Here is a 16,123-nt window from a genome sequence, read left to right as displayed (position 1 = left end):
ACAAAGGAAAGGGTAGTGTAAAGGTACAGTAAGGTTGTGTGTAGTCCATCCTCCTTAACAAAGGAAAGGGTAGTGTAAAGGTACAGTAAGGTTGTGTGTAGTGCATCCTCCTTAACAAAGGAAAGGGTAGTGTAAAGGTACAGTAAGGTTGTGTGTAGTGCCTCCTCCTTAACAAAGGAAAGGGTAGTGTAAAGGTACAGTAAGGTTGTGAGTAGTGCATCCTCCTTAACAAAGGAAAGGGTAGTGTAAAGGTACAGTAAGGTTGTGTGTAGTGCCTCCTCCTTAACAAAGGAAAGGGTAGTGTAAAGGTACAGTAAGGTTGTGTGTAGTGTATCCTCCTTAACAAAGGAAAGGGTAGTGTAAAGGTACAGTAAGGTTGTGAGTAGTGCATCCTCCTTAACAAAGGAAAGGGTAGTGTAAAGGTACAGTAAGGTTGTGTGTAGTGCCTCCTCCTTAACAAAGGAAAGGGTAGTGTAAAGGTACAGTAAGGTTGTGTGTAGTGCATCCTCCTTAACAAAGGAAAGGGTAGTGTAAAGGTACAGTAAGGTTGTGAGTAGTGTATCCTCCTTAACAAAGGAAAGGGTAGTGTAAAGGTACAGTAAGGTTGTGTGTAGTGCATCCTCCTTAACAAAGGAAAGGGTAGTGTAAAGGTACAGTAAGGTTGTGTGTAGTGCATCCTCCTTAACAAAGGAAAGGGTAGTGTAAAGGTACAGTAAGGTTGTGTGTAGTGCCTCCTCCTTAACAAAGGAAAGGGTAGTGTAAAGGTGCAGTAAGGTTGTGTGTAGTGTATCCTCCTTAACAAAGGAAAGGGTAGTGTAAAGGTACAGTAAGGTTGTGTGTAGTGCATCCTCCTTAACAAAGGAAAGGGTAGTGTAAAGGTACAGTAAGGTTGTGTGTAGTGTACAACAGAACACTTACTGTTTCTAAATGTCTGCGAGTAAAAGAAAAAACAAAAATAAAGTTAGAAGCAAAATATGAGTTAGATGTCCGGTTAGGATTGTAAAATAACAAACTGTTCTTTAAGACAGCATAAAGAGATATGTGAGGTTCTGGCCTATACCCTATATGGTAGATGTAGAAAAAACAAAAGGCCAGTATGATTGGCACACAAAAAGGTTTTTGTCTCTGTCATTTGTACAAAAATGTAATATTTTTACAATATAAAATGGACAAGTGCATATTGGCAACGGCTTAAAAACATCCAGTGGAAAATATAACGCTTCATAAATAAATAGGTTCCATCTATCCACATAAATCCACATCTGAATTGGATCTGTTTAAAAGACAGCTTCCTATCATCTAGTCCCACTTGTTTCCTGATGCCAGAGACTGACCCTGTGTGTTAGCGGTAGCATCTAGTCCCACTTGTTTCCTGATGCCAGAGACTGATCCTGTGTGTTAGCGGTATCATCTAGTCCCACTTGTTTCCTGATGCCAGAGACTGACCCTGTGTGTTAGCGGTATCATCTAGTCCCACTTGTTTCCTGATGCCAGAGACTGACCCTGTGTGTTAGCGGTATCATCTAGTCCCACTTGTTTCCTGATGCTAGAGACTGATCCTGTGTGTTAGCGGTATCATCTAGTCCCACTTGTTTCCTGATGCCAGAGACTGATCCTGTGTGTTAGCGGTTGCATCTAGTCCCACTTGTTTCCTGATGCCAGAGACTGATCCTGTGTGTTAGCGGTATCATCTACTCCCACTTGTTTCCTGATGCCAGAGACTGATCCTGTGTGTTAGCGGTATCATCTAGTCCCATTTGTTTCCTGATGCCAGAGACTGACCCTGTGTGTTAGCGGTATCATCTGGTCCCACTTGTTTCCTGATGCCAGAGACTGACCCTGTGTGTTAGCGGTAGCATCTAGTCCCACTTGTTTCCTGATGCCAGAGACTGACCCTGTGTGTTAGCGGTATCATCTAGTCCCACTTGTTTCCTGATGCTAGAGACTGATCCTGTGTGTTAGCGGTATCATCTAGTCCCACTTGTTTCCTGATGCCAGAGACTGATCCTGTGTGTTAGCGGTTGCATCTAGTCCCACTTGTTTCCTGATGCCAGAGACTGATCCTGTGTGTTAGCGGTATCATCTACTCCCACTTGTTTCCTGATGCCAGAGACTGATCCTGTGTGTTAGCGGTATCATCTAGTCCCACTTGTTTCCTGATGCCAGAGACTGATCCTGTGTGTTAGCGGTATCATCTAGTCCCACTTGTTTCCTGATGCCAGAGACTGATCCTGTGTGCTAGCGGTATCATCTAGTCCCACTTGTTTCCTGATGCCAGAGACTGATCCTGTGTGTTAGCGGTATCATCTAGTCCCACTTGTTTCCTGATGCCAGAGACTGACCCTGTGTGTTAGCAGTAGCATCTAGTCCCACTTGTTTCCTGATGCCAGAGACTGACCCTGTGTGTTAGCGGTATCATCTAGTCCCACTTGTTTCCTGATGCCAGAGACTGACCCTGTGTGTTAGCGGTATCATCTAGTCCCACTTGTTTCCTGATGCCAGAGACTGATCCTGTGTGTTAGCGGTATCATCTAGTCCCACTTGTTTCCTGATGCCAGAGACTGACCCTGTGTGTCAGCGGTATCATCTAGTCCCACTTGTTTCCTGATGCCAGAGACTGACCCTGTGTGTTAGCGGTAGCATCTAGTCCCATTTGTTTCCTGATGCCAGAGACTGACCCTGTGTGTTAGCGGTAGCATCTAGTCCCACTTGTTTCCTGATGCCAGAGACTGACCCTGTGTGTTAGCGGTAGCATTTATTAAACAGCGGCTGACAGTGTAGCTGTTCAGTTCTAATAACACAACCACTGGGCCTCTCCTCTCATGGCAGGGTATACAGCACACCCTGTGTTCTGAACAAATGCAGAACAAGAAGCACTCTTTTTGTAAGTGCTCTGTAGTCTCGCTTGCATGTGTGTGCATGTGTGTGTGTGTGTGTGTGTGTGTGTGTGTGTGTGTGTGTGTGTGTGTGTGTGTGTGTGTGTGTGTGTGTGTGTGTGTGTGTGTGTGTGTGTGTGTGCGTGCGCATGCCTGTGTGTGTGTAAGAAGAGACTAAGTGTTCTGACTGACGAGTTTGATTCTCTCCCTGCACACAGCAGCACTAGAACAACGGTTCAGCTTCACAGCAACATCCTGTAACATTACCTGTCAGGCCATACTGTAACATTACCAGTCAGGCCATACTGTAACATTACCAGTCGGACCATACTGTAACATTACCAGTCAGGCCATACTGTAACATTACCAGTCAGGCCATACTGTAACATTACCAGTCAGGCCATACTGTAACATTACCAGTCAGGCCATACTGTAACATTACCAGTCAGGCCATACTGTAACATTACCAATCAGACCATACTGTAACATTACCAGTCAGGCCATACTGTAACATTACCAGTCAGGCCATACTGTAACATTACCAGTCAGGTCATACTGTAACATTACCAGTCAGGTCATACTGTAACATTACCAGTCAGACCATACTGTAACATTACCAGTCAGGCCATACTGTAACATTACCAGTCAGGCCATACTGTAACATTACCAGTCAGGTCATACTGTAACATTACCAGTCAGACCATACTGTAACATTACCAGTCAGGCCATACTGTAACATTACCAGTCAGGCCATACTGTAACATTACCTGTCAGGCCATACTGTAACATTACCAGTCAGGTCATACTGTAACATTACCAGTCAGGTCATACTGTAACATTACCAGTCAGGTCATACTGTAACATTACCTGTCAGACCATACCGTAACATTACCAGTCAAGTCATACTGTAATATTACCTGTCAGACCATACTGTAACATTACCAGTCAGGCCATACTGTAACATTACCAGTCAGGTCATACTGTAACATTACCAGTCAGGTCATACTGTAACATTACCAGTCAGGTCATACTGTAACATTACCTGTCAGACCATACCGTAACATTACCAGTCAAGTCATACTGTAATATTACCTGTCAGACCATACTGTAACATTACCAGTCAGGCCATACTGTAACATTACCAGTCAGGCCATCCTGTAACATTACCAGTCAGGTCATCCTGTAACATTACCAATCAGACCATACTGTAACATTACCAGTCAGGCCATACTGTAACATTACCAGTCAGGTCATCCTGTAACATTACCAGTCAGACCATACTGTAACATTACCAGTCAGGCCATACTGTAACATTACCAGTCAGGTCATCCTGTAACATTACCAGTCAGACCATACTGTAACATTACCTGTCAGACCATACCGTAACATTACCAGTCAGGCCATCCTGTAACATTACGTGTCAGACCATACCGTAACATTACCAGTCAGGTCATACTGTAACATTACCAGTCAGGCCATACTGTAACATTACCAGTCAGGCCAGTCAGGTCATACTGTAACATTACCAGTCAGGCCATACTGTAACATTACCAGTCAGGTCATACTGTAACATTACCAGTCAGGCCATCCTGTAACATTACCACATTACCAGTCAGGCCATACTGTAACATTACCAGTCAGGCCATACTGTAACATTACCAGTCAGGTCATACTGTAACATTACCAGTCAGGTCATACTGTAACATTACCAGTCAGGTCATCCTGTAACATTACCAGTCAGGTCATCCTGTAACATTACCAGTCAGAGCATACTGTAACATTACCAGTCATGCCATCCTGTAACATTACCAGTCAGGCCATACTGTAACATTACCAGTCAGACCATCCTGTAACATTACCACATTACCAGTCAGGCCATACTGTAACATTACCAGTCAGACCATACTGTAACATTACCAGTCAGGTCATACTGTAACATTACCAGTCAGGCCATACTGTAACATTACCAGTCAGACCATACTGTAACATTACCAGTCAGGTCATACTGTAAAATTACCAGTCAGGTCATACTGTAACATTACCAGTCAGACCATACTGTAACATTACCAGTCAGGTCATACTGTAAAATTACAGTAGCATCTCTCTACAGTCATTAGCCTAGCATCTCTCTACGGTCATTAGCAGGCTAGCATCTCTCTATGGTCATTAGCAGGCTAGCATCTCTCTACAGTCATTAGCAGGCTAGCATCTCTCTACGGTCATCTGCAGGCTAGCATCTCTCTACGGTCATCTGCTGGCTAGCCTCTCTCTACGGTCATTAGCAGGCTAGCATCTCTCTACAGTCATTAGCAGGTTAGCATCTCTCTACGGTCATTAGCAGGCTAGCATCTCTCTACGGTCATTAGCAGGCTAGCATCTCTCTATGGTCATTAGCAGGCTAGCATCTCTCTACAGTCATTAGCAGGCTAGCATCTCTCTACGGTCATCTGCAGGCTAGCATCTCTCTACGGTCATCTGCTGGCTAGCCTCTCTCTACGGTCATTAGCAGGCTAGCATCTCTCTACAGTCATTAGCAGGCTACCATCTCTCTAGGGTCATTAGCAGGCTAGCCTCTCTCTATGGTCATTAGCAGGCCTGCATCAGAGCATCAGGCCAAATAATGGCACAAGGGAGTAGAGCATGTACTGTTTTGTCAGTATTTCAGTCCATGACCAGCAGAGAGCAGTCCTTCACGATAATGTGCAGTGGAAGGGCCAATTCCAAATCGACCCCACAAATAAACCCTAGTGGAAATCTGAGAGTATTTGATTGGTATAAGCAATATGATGAAACGTCCAGATAGCCTATCAGATAGCAAGGTGGATCACAAGTGTATAGGGCACAGGTTTTAGGGGACAATTTAGGACTGGGCCAATTGCTCTTATCCAGAAAGATTTACAGAAGCAATTAGGGTTAAGTGCCTTGCTCAAGGGCACATCAACAGATTTTTCACCTAGTCGGCTCAGGGATTTGAACCAGTGACCTTACGGTTACTGACCCAACACTCTTAACCGCTAGGCTACCTGCTGCCCACAGGAGGTTTCTGTCAGGCTGTGGATACTGTATGGTAGACACAGTGAAGGCCTGACTGGCAGGGTGTCTTGGAGAATGTCTGTGGTCCTTCAGTACAATATGTGTTAGTGTTGATGCCATTATCTAGGGACCTGTCTGGCCTCTGGCTCTACACACAGTAACTCTACATGAGTGTGTCTGTGGTCCTTCAGTAGAACGGAGCACTGTTAATGTTAATGTCAGTGACATCATCACACGAGGGACCTAGCCTCCAGAACGAGAGACCTGGCCAACGTACCGAGGGTGGCGGGGATCCCCTCCCGATCAGAGGAACGTTCTCATAACGAGGGTTCCCTCCAAACAGCATGGACTGATTCCTATAGGAGAGATATGGGGGGAGAGATAGAGATAGAGGGGGGAGAAAGAGAGAGTGAGGGGGGGTGGAGAGAGAGAGGAGAGAGTTACACAGACAGAGTGAGGGGGGGTGGAGAGAGAGACACAGAGAGAGTGAGAAGGGGTGGAGAGAGAGAGGAGAGATAGACACAGAGAGAGTGAGGGGGGGTGGAGAGAGAGACACAAAGAGAGAGAGAGGGAGTGAGAGAGAGAGAGCGAGAGAAACAGACAGAGAGAGAGAGAGAGAGAGAGAAAGAGTGAGGGGGGGTGCAGAAAGAGAGACAAAGAGAGAGTGAGAGAGAGTGAGAGAGGGAGTGAGAAAAACAGAGAGAGAGAGAGAGTGAGCGAGAAACAGAGAAAGACAGAGAAAGAGAGAGAGTCAACTTATCTGATAAAACAAACACAGTGCTGCTTATTCCAGACACACACACATGGACACAGATACGGACAGGGATAGGGACACGCACACGGACAGGGACACACACGCCGGCACAGACACCCTACCGCACCTCCTCTCTCTACTTACATGTACTCTGAGGTGGGGAGGATGGCGGCAGTCTGTGGTGGAGGGTGTGGACTGGCCTGGCTGTCCAGACTGCTGCTGAAGCTACAGAAGCTGTGTACATGGCTGGCTCTACTGGGGTTGAAGGCCATATGACGGGCCTGGGGGTTAAACGGATCCTCCTCGTCGATGTCGTCATAGTCCCTGTCCCTGAGATCACCACAGGGGAGCACACAGTTAGTCAGAGCCAGGCTTTCTGTTAGTTTCATTTTAAAGAAGGGCACAATGGTGCCCAAAGCAACATCCAGGCCCTCTAGCATCAACATCCAGGCCCTCTAGCATCAACATCCATGCCCTCTAGCATCAACATCCAGGCCCTCTAGCATCAACATCCATGCCCTCTAGCATCAACATCCAGGCCCTCTAGCATCAACATCCAGGCCCTCTAGCATCAACATCCAGGCCCTCTAGCATCAACATCCAGGCCCTTTAGCATCAACATCCAGGCCCTCTAGCAGCAACATCCAGGCCCTCTAGCATCAACATCCAGGCCCTCTAGCATCAACATCCATGCCCTCTAGCATCAACATCCAGGCCCTCTAGCATCAACATCCAGGCCCTCTAGCATCAACATCCAGGTCCTCTAGCATCAACATCCAGGCCCTCTAGCATCAACATCCAGGTCCTCTAGCATCAACATCCAGGTCCTCTAGCATCAACATCCATGCCCTCTAGCATCAACATCCAGGTCCTCTAGCATCAACATCCATGCCCTCTAGCATCAACATCCATGCCCTATAGCATCAACATCCAGGCCCTCTAGCATCAACATCCATGCCCTCTAGCATCAACATCCAGGTCCTCTAGCATCAACATCCATGCCCTCTAGCATCAACATCCAGGCCCTCTAGCATCAACATCCAGGCCCTCTAGCATCAACATCCAGGTCCTCTAGCATCAACATCCAGGTCCTCTAGCATCAACATCCAGGTCCTCTAGCATCAACATCCAGGTCTTCTAGCATCAACATCCAGGCCCTCTAGCATCAACATCCAGGCCCTCTAGCACACAGGAGGTTGGTGACACCTTCATTGGGGAGGACAGGCTCATGATAATGGCTGGAGCGGAGTCGGTGGAATGGTATGAAATACATCAAACACATGGTTTCCATGGTTTCCGGGTGTTTGATGCCATTCCATTGGTTTCGTTCCGGCCATTATTATGAGCCGTCCTCTCCTCAGCAGCCTCCACTGGTCTAACATCAACATTGTTCATTGAAACCAATAAACACAAAATAACCACTATAGCAAACATCTTTTAGGCCGTGAATCTCCCAGTCCTTATTTGGTTAGGCTTAGGTGTAAAGGTCAAGGTTGGGGTTGGGGATGTGGTTTCAGGTAGGTTGAACACACATAGACCAGATACAGTGTTACCAGTGCCTACCTGCTGGTGATGAGGGTCCATGCCCGGGGGATGGCACACAGCATGACACAGAAGGCACTGACCGACAGCAGAGAGAAGAGGCAGAGGTAGAGGAGACCCTCCACCCCGTCATAACACACCCCCATCAGACCATCCAGGTAGTTCTACAACACAACATACCCTCACTGTTACCATCACTGTTACCCTCACTGTTACCCTCACAGTTACCCTTGTAGTTACCCTCACTGTTACCCTCACTGTTACCATTACTGTTAAGATTCTAACTCCTTTTCTATTTCTGGTATAGTCACAAAGTGGAGTGTTGTGAGATAATAGTTTTTGGGGGATTTCAAAGAACCTAAGAGCACCTTTTGTCTTTTCATTCAAGTGTCTCTGGGTATGTTCTCATTCTACAGACCATTCAGACTGTAACCATGACATCCTCTCGTGTCAGGGTAATCATCTCACCTTATGGAGCCCCCTGCAGTCTAGCAGGGCTGTTAACTGGTTCAGGTTGAACTCTGTAGAGTTCAGCAGGCGCTGGATGCCCAGAAGGTCTCTCTGTAGACAAGGTATGAAGATAGTGTGAGGAAAAACACACTATGTATCCTCCTGTAACACTATGGGTTCTCCTGTAACACTATGTGTCCTCCTGTAACTCTATGGGTCCTCCTGTAACTCTATGGGTCCTCCTGTAACACTATGTGTCCTCCTGTAACACTATGTGTCCTCCTGTAACACTATGGGTCCTCCTGTAACACTATGTGTCCTCCTGTAACTCTATGTGTTCTCCTGTAACACTATGTGTCCTCCTGTAACTCCATGTGTCCTCCTGTAACTCCATGTATCCTCCTGTAACACTATGTGTCCTCCTGTAACACTATGTGTCCTCCTGTAACACTATGTGTCCTCCTGTAACACTATGTGTCCTCCTGTAACAATATGTGTCCTCCTGTAACAATATGTGTCCTCCTGTAACACTATGTATCCTCCTGTAACTCCATGTATCCTCCTGTAACACTATGGGTCCTCCTGTAACACTATGTATCCTCCTGTAACACTATGTGTCCTCCTGTAACTCCATGTATCCTCCTGTAACACTATGTGTCCTCCTGTAACTCCATGTATCCTCCTGTAACACTATGTGTCCTTCTGTTACACTATGTGTCCTCCTGTAACACTATGTATCCTCCTGTAACAATATGTGTCCTCCTGTAACACTATGTATCCTCCTGTAACACTATGTGTCCTCCTGTAACTCCATGCGTCCTCCTGTAACTCCATGTGTCCTCCTGTAACTCCATGTGTCCTCCTAGCTCCACTAGTCTAAGGATAACATTTCACTCTTCTATACACAGTGGCACAGAGCACTAATTAACCCTAACATGTTAAACAGACATGTAGGATTTGACCATTCATCTCCATGAGGGCTTTAACAGCGTTTTAACGCTCTGCCCGTACAGGTTGAGAAGAGAACATTGTCACCATGAGCACCAGATGTTGAGCTCCATAGAGATATATGTAGTGAATATAATAAATATAATACTATTTCTATGTTGACGGCTGCTCCATCCAACCACCGCAGCAGTAGGGAAGACAGGTACAGACAACTGCAGTAGTCCTTGTATCTGTCCCAGTCATCCACCTCAGCAGTAGGGAAGACAGGTACAGACAACTGCAGTAGTCCTTGTATCTGTCCCAGTCACCCACCTCAGCAGTAGGGAAGACAGGTACAGACAACTGCAGTAGTCCTTGTATCTGTCCCAGTCACTCACCGCAGCAGTAGGGAAGACAGGTACAGACAACTGCAGTAGTCCTTGTATCTGTCCCAGTCACTCACCTCAGCAGTAGGGAAGACAGGTACAGACAACTGCAGTAGTCCTTGTATCTGTTCCAGTTACTCACCTCAGCAGTAGGGAAGACAGGTACAGAGAACTGCAGTAGTCCTTGTATCTGGATCTGCATGGTGGTTAGAGACCTCTGGAAGATAGTCAGAGACTGATGCACACACACACACACACACACACACACACACACACACACACACACACACACACACACACACACACACACACACACACACACACACACACACACACACACACACACACACACACACACACACACACAGACACAGACAGACACAGACAGACAGACAGACAGACACACACACAAAAAAAATTTGTCGAGTCAAAGCTGTGTAGAAACATGAGTGAAAATATGTCATAAAGTGTGTCATTATGGACGCTTAATGGAGGACATGTTCATATCAGATGGAGGGCCCCAGATTATCCAGATTACCCCACACACCCCAAAACACCCTCCCCTCTCTGATCCCAAGCACAAACAACAGACAATATTTCCATTGGCTCAGCCATAAGAGGGCACATTATCTGTGTCTACTTAACAAGGCATAACACAAAGCTTTAAATGGATACTGCTGTGTGTGTGTGTGTGTGTGTGTGTGTGTGTGTGTGTGTGTGTGTGTGTGTGTGTGTGTGTGTGTGTGTGTGTGTGTCTGTGTGTGTGTGTGTGTGTGTGTGTGTGTGTGTGTGTCTGTGTGTCTGTGTGTGTGTGTGGACTGTGTAGTCCTGGAGGCAGACTATACACACGGTCTATGTCTACTCCCCACTAATTATCTCCAAACCCCACTGATGTCATGGACTTGGATCAAAGTGTATTTTTGTTGTGGTCTTGAAGTCATTAAATTAGTAGCTGCTTGGTTTTATCCCTAGAAGCTCAACAACGTTTTCATTAACATCTGCTTCTGAACTAATCAAACTAATGAAGGAAAACTACTTTTAAAAGCAAAATATCATTAATGTGTGTCTGTGTGTGTGTGTGTGTGTGTGTGTGTGTGTGTGTGTGTGTGTGTGTGTGTGTGTGTGTGTGTGTGTGTGTGTGTGTGTGTGTGTGTGTGTGTGTGTGTGTGTGTGTGTGTGTGTGTGTGTGTGTTAGAAGGTGATTTCAGTACCTGTTGGAAAGGGTTGGGTAGACTCTGACTGCAATACAGGTAGTAGTGTGTCACTTCTGTTAGGAGGAGAGAGAGAGGGGAGAGAGAGAGCAAGAGAGAGCGAGAGGGGGGAGAGTGTGAGAGGAGAGAGAGGGTGGGAGAGAGAAAGGGGGGGAGAGAGAGAGGGGGAGACAAAGAGAGCGAGAGATGGAGGGAAGTGGAGAGAGAGAGAGGCGAGAGAGGGAGTGACAGGGGGAGAGACATAGAGAGGGGGAGGGGGGATAGAGAGAGAGGGAGAGAGAGACCGTGAGAGAATGAGAGAGGGACAGGAGGTGAAAGGGACAGGGAGAGAGAGGGGGAGGGAGATTGGAGAGCATGAGAGAGAGCGGGAGAGGAGAGAGAGAGAGAGAGGAGAGAGAGAGGGAGGAAGGGGGGGGGGGGGAGTGGGAAAAGATAGAGAGAGAGTCAAACAACCAAAGCTCATCCCAATGAAGATGAACCCAAACACACACTGTACTAATTATGTTCATTCATTTTAGAAAGAAAAGACAACATAAACACATCTTAACATGTAGGAATTGTTCTGAAACAGTGATTCTATCTGGCCAGTAGTTCTATCTGACCAGTGATTCAATCTGACCAGTGATTCTATCTGGCCAGTGGTTCTATCTGGCCAGTGGTTCTGCCTGACCAGTAATTCTATCTGACCAGTGAATCTATCTGGCCAGTGATTCTATCTGACCAGTGTGGACTGTGAAGATAACTTGCATAAATCACTGCTATTAGTAAAACTTGAACTTGAACAGGAAGGTACCTCACCTGCACTGAGGAACTCCTTGGTCCTGTTTGCTATGAACTTGTCTGGAGACACACAGAAGTCACTGGTGCCCTGAAGGGAAAACAAGATAATATACCGTCAGACGTTACTGATGCCCTGAAGAGGAAACAAGATAATATACTGTCAGAAGTCACTGGTGCCCTGAAGAGGAAACAAGATAATATACCGTCAGAAGTCACTGGTGCCCTGAAGGGAAAACAAGATAATATACCGTCAGAAGTCACTGGTGCCCTGAAGAGGAAACAAGATAATATACCGTCAGAAGTTACTGGTGCCCTGAAGGGAAAACAAGATAATTTACCGTCAGAAGTTACTGGTGCCCTGAAGGGGAAACAGGACACTATACAGTCAGAAGTTACTGGTGCCCTGAAGGGGAAACAGGACACTATACAGTCAGAAGTTACTGGTGCCCTGCAGGGGAAACAGGACACTATACAGTCAGAAGTCACTGGTGCCCTGCAGGAGAAACAGGACACTATACAGTCAGAAGTCACTGGTGCCCTGCAGGGGAAACAGGACACTATACAGTCAGAAGTTACTGGTGCCCTGCAGGAGAAACAGGACACTATACCGTCAGAAGTCACTGGTGCCCTGCAGGAGAAACAGGACACTATACAGTCAGAAGTCACTGGTGCCCTGCAGGGGAAACAGGACACTATACAGTCAGAAGTTACTGGTGCCCTGAAGGGGAAACAGGACACTATACAGTCAGAAGTTACTGGAGCCCTGCAGGGGAAACAGGACACTATACAGTCAGAAGTTACTGGTGCCCTGAAGGGGAAACAGGACACTATACAGTCAGAAGTTACTGGTGCCCTGCAGGGGAAACAGGACACTATACAGTCAGAAGTTACTGGTGCCCTGCAGGGGAAACAGGACACTATACAGTCAGAAGTTACTGGTGCCCTGAAGGGGAAACAAGATAATATAGAGTCAGAAGTTACTGGTGCCCTGCTGGGGAAACAGGACACTATACAGTCAGAAGTTACTGGTGCCCTGAAGGGGAAACAAGACACACTTCAGCCTCAAATCCCTTCCCAGAGTCTCAATGACTGTTCTGTTTTATTAGACAGTCGATGGAGGCCGTGACAGAAAATAACATCCTGTCCAAGTAATTCAACTATAGATCACACAAGAGGGCTGTTAGTTACAACAGTCTACACACCTCTTTAACCTGAACGTAGCAGAACCAACCCTGGCATACAGTCTCTGTGTGTGTGTGTGTGTGTGTGTGTGTGTGTGTGTGTGTGTGTGTGTGTGTGTGTGTGTGTGTGTGTGTGTGTGTGTGTGTGTGTGTGTGTGTGTGTGTGTGTGTGTGTGTGTGTGTGTGTGTGTGTGTGTGTGTGGTTAGTGCTATCCGGGGTCCTTGGGACATCCCAACCCTAAACCCTAACCTTAAACCTTACCTTAACCATTTCACATTTCAACTTTAATGGGGTGACCTCAGAGTTAGATGCCCTAAGGACCCCAGATAGCAAGGACTGTGCATGCGTGTGTGTGCGTGTTTGTGTGTGTAGGGAGAGAGCCTGTTGATGTGCATGCATAAGCAATTACTGGCAGGCCAAAAATCTCCAGTATTCAGACTGTCACTCCTAGAGAGGGCCATACACATAGAAATACAATGACATGACTAGAAGTTTAGAGGTAATCTATATAGTCATGATCTATTGGCATTATATTTCTATGACCAAATATTTCTCACCCTCTCTTATTGTTGGGAGAGGAGGAGTTGAGGAGGAGGAACAATGATCTGGGCTGAGGAGGAGGAGGAACAATGACCTGGGCTGAGGAAGAGGAGGAACAATGATCTGGGTTGAGGAGGAGGAGGAACAATGATCTGGGTTGAGGAGGAGGAGGAACAATGATCTGGGTTGAGGAAGAGGAGGAACAATGATCTGGGTTGAGGAGGAGGAGGAACAATGATCTGGGTTGAGGAGGAGGAGGAACAATGATCTGGGTTGAGGAGGAGGAGGAACAATGATCTGGGTTGAGGAAGAGGAGGAACAACGATCTGGGTTGAGGAAGAGGAGGAACAATGATCTGGGTTGAGGAGGAGGAGGAACAATGATCTGGGTTGAGGAGGAGGAGGAACAATAATCTGGGTTGAGGAGGAGGAGAAACAATGATCTGGGTTGAGGAAGAGGAGGAACAATGATCTGGGAGGAGGAGGAGGAGGAACAATGATCTGGGTTGAGGAAGAGGAGGAACAATGATCTGGGTTGAGGAGGAGGAGGAACATGATCTGGGTTGAGGAGGAGGAGGAACAATGATCTGGGTTGAGGAGGAGGAACAATGATCTGGGTTGAGGAGGAGGAGGAACAATGATCTGGGTTGAGGAGGAGAAATCAACGGAAGAGGAGAATGAGGAACGCAGGGAAAAAAACGAGGGAGTTGATAATGTTCCAGTGACAAGGTTTGAAAATCCACTTCACTGCATCACAGTATCTGTGTCTTACTGCTAGGGATTGACCTCTACCCTGATCTCCATAGACCACATCACAGTATCTGTGTTTTACTACTAGGGATTGACCTCTACCCTGATCTCCATAGACCACATCACAGTATCTGTGTTTTACTACTAGGGATTGACCTCTACCCTGATCTCCATAGACCACATCACAGTATCTGTGTTTTACTACTAGGGATTGACCTCTACCCTGATCTCCATAGACCACATCACAGTATCTGTGTTTTACTACTAGGGATTGACCTCTACCCTGATCTCCATAGACCACATCACAGTATCTGTGTTTTACTACTAGGGATTGACCTCTACCCTGATCTCCATAGACCACATCACAGTATCTGTGTTTTACTGCTAGGGATTGACCTCTACCCTGATCTCCATAGACCACATCACAGTATCTGTGTTTTACTACTAGGGATTGACCTCTACCCTGATCTCCATAGACCACATCACAGTATCTGTGTTTTACTACTAGGGATTGACCTCTACCCTGATCTCCATAGACCACATCACAGTATCTGTGTCAGGCTCCCAAATGGTGCTCCATTATCTACAAGGGCACTATGTAGGGAATAGGATGCCAGTTGGGACAATAGGATGCCAGTTGGGACGCAGACTACTGTATATCCTGACCCCCAACAGATACTGACTCTGCAATTACCAGCTGGAGAAGTGTGGCATGCTTACTGTGGCATCATGTTATTCTAGGTCAGAGGTCGTGTCATTATTCTAGGTCAGAGGTCGTGTCATTATTCTAGGTCAGAGGTCGTGTCATTATTCTAGGTCAGAGGTCGTGTCATTATTCTAGGTCAGAGGTCGTGTCATTATTCTAGGTCAGAGGTTGTGTCATTATTCTAGGTCAGAGGTCGTGTCATAATAACACAGACACAATGGTTTCTGTAGCTGGCTGGTTGTGGATCAACTGGTCAGTGATGTCAACATTGCATGCATTACTGTAATTCTGACTGTTGTTGTGATATTGTTGCAGTGTATTTTCTGGTCAAATAAATGTAGACTCATGATTTCCTCATGTCACTCAATCCCTCCTCCTCTCTCCTCCCTCTCCCTCCAGCCTGCGTCAGAAGCACAGCTGCCCAGTCTCTGGATAATCCTAGTCCCACCATGCTGGCTCCTCTCTGGGATGGAGGGAGGGGGGAGAGGGATCCTGAATGGCCCTGTTATGAACAAAGTCTGCCCCATTAACCCCACTAAGACTAGACATACTGTAGACACACATACACTACATGACCAGTATGTGGACACCTGCTCGTCAAACATCTCATTCCAAAACCATGAACATTAATATGGAGTTGGTCCCCCTTTGCTGCTATAACATCTTCCACTCTTCTGGGAGACTTTCCACTGTTGGAACATTGCTGTGGGAACTTGCTGCCATTCAGACACAAGAGCATTAGTGAGGCTGGGCGCTGATGTTGGGTGATTAGGCCTGACTCGCAGTCAGCGTTCCAATTCATCCCAAAGGCGTTCAATGGGGTTGAGGTCAGGCTCTGTGCAGGCCAGTCAAGTTCTTCCAGCTTGTGTGGCCTACCACTTTGTGCCTGAGCCGTTGTTGCTCCTAGACGTTAGCCTTCACAATAACAGCACTTCAAGTTGACCAGGGCAGTGCTAGCAGGGCAGACATTTAATGAACTGACTTGGA

At 46.7% G+C, this 16,123-nt stretch overlaps 1 protein-coding gene across 1 annotated transcript in view; it reads right to left on the bottom strand.

Moving 5' to 3' along the window:
• Positions 1-16,123, bottom strand: part of LOC129831136 (protein tweety homolog 2-like) — a 70,565-nt gene that overhangs the window by 3,466 nt on the left and 50,976 nt on the right. Inside the window, exons 7-13 of the mRNA XM_055894211.1 lie at positions 11,978-12,047; positions 11,180-11,235; positions 10,111-10,203; positions 8,674-8,766; positions 8,227-8,369; positions 6,808-6,993; positions 6,187-6,265 (exon numbers count right to left, since the gene is read on the bottom strand). Coding sequence (XP_055750186.1) covers positions 6,187-6,265; positions 6,808-6,993; positions 8,227-8,369; positions 8,674-8,766; positions 10,111-10,203; positions 11,180-11,235; positions 11,978-12,047 — 720 coding nt within the window. The remainder of the gene's footprint in view (positions 1-6,186; positions 6,266-6,807; positions 6,994-8,226; positions 8,370-8,673; positions 8,767-10,110; positions 10,204-11,179; positions 11,236-11,977; positions 12,048-16,123) is intronic.

Source organism: Salvelinus fontinalis, chromosome 2, assembly GCF_029448725.1.
Source record: "Salvelinus fontinalis isolate EN_2023a chromosome 2, ASM2944872v1, whole genome shotgun sequence".
Taxonomy (NCBI): Eukaryota; Metazoa; Chordata; class Actinopteri; order Salmoniformes; family Salmonidae; genus Salvelinus; species Salvelinus fontinalis.
The sequence above is the reverse complement of the archived record's forward strand: the minus strand, read 5'-3'. Positions and strand labels throughout refer to the sequence as shown.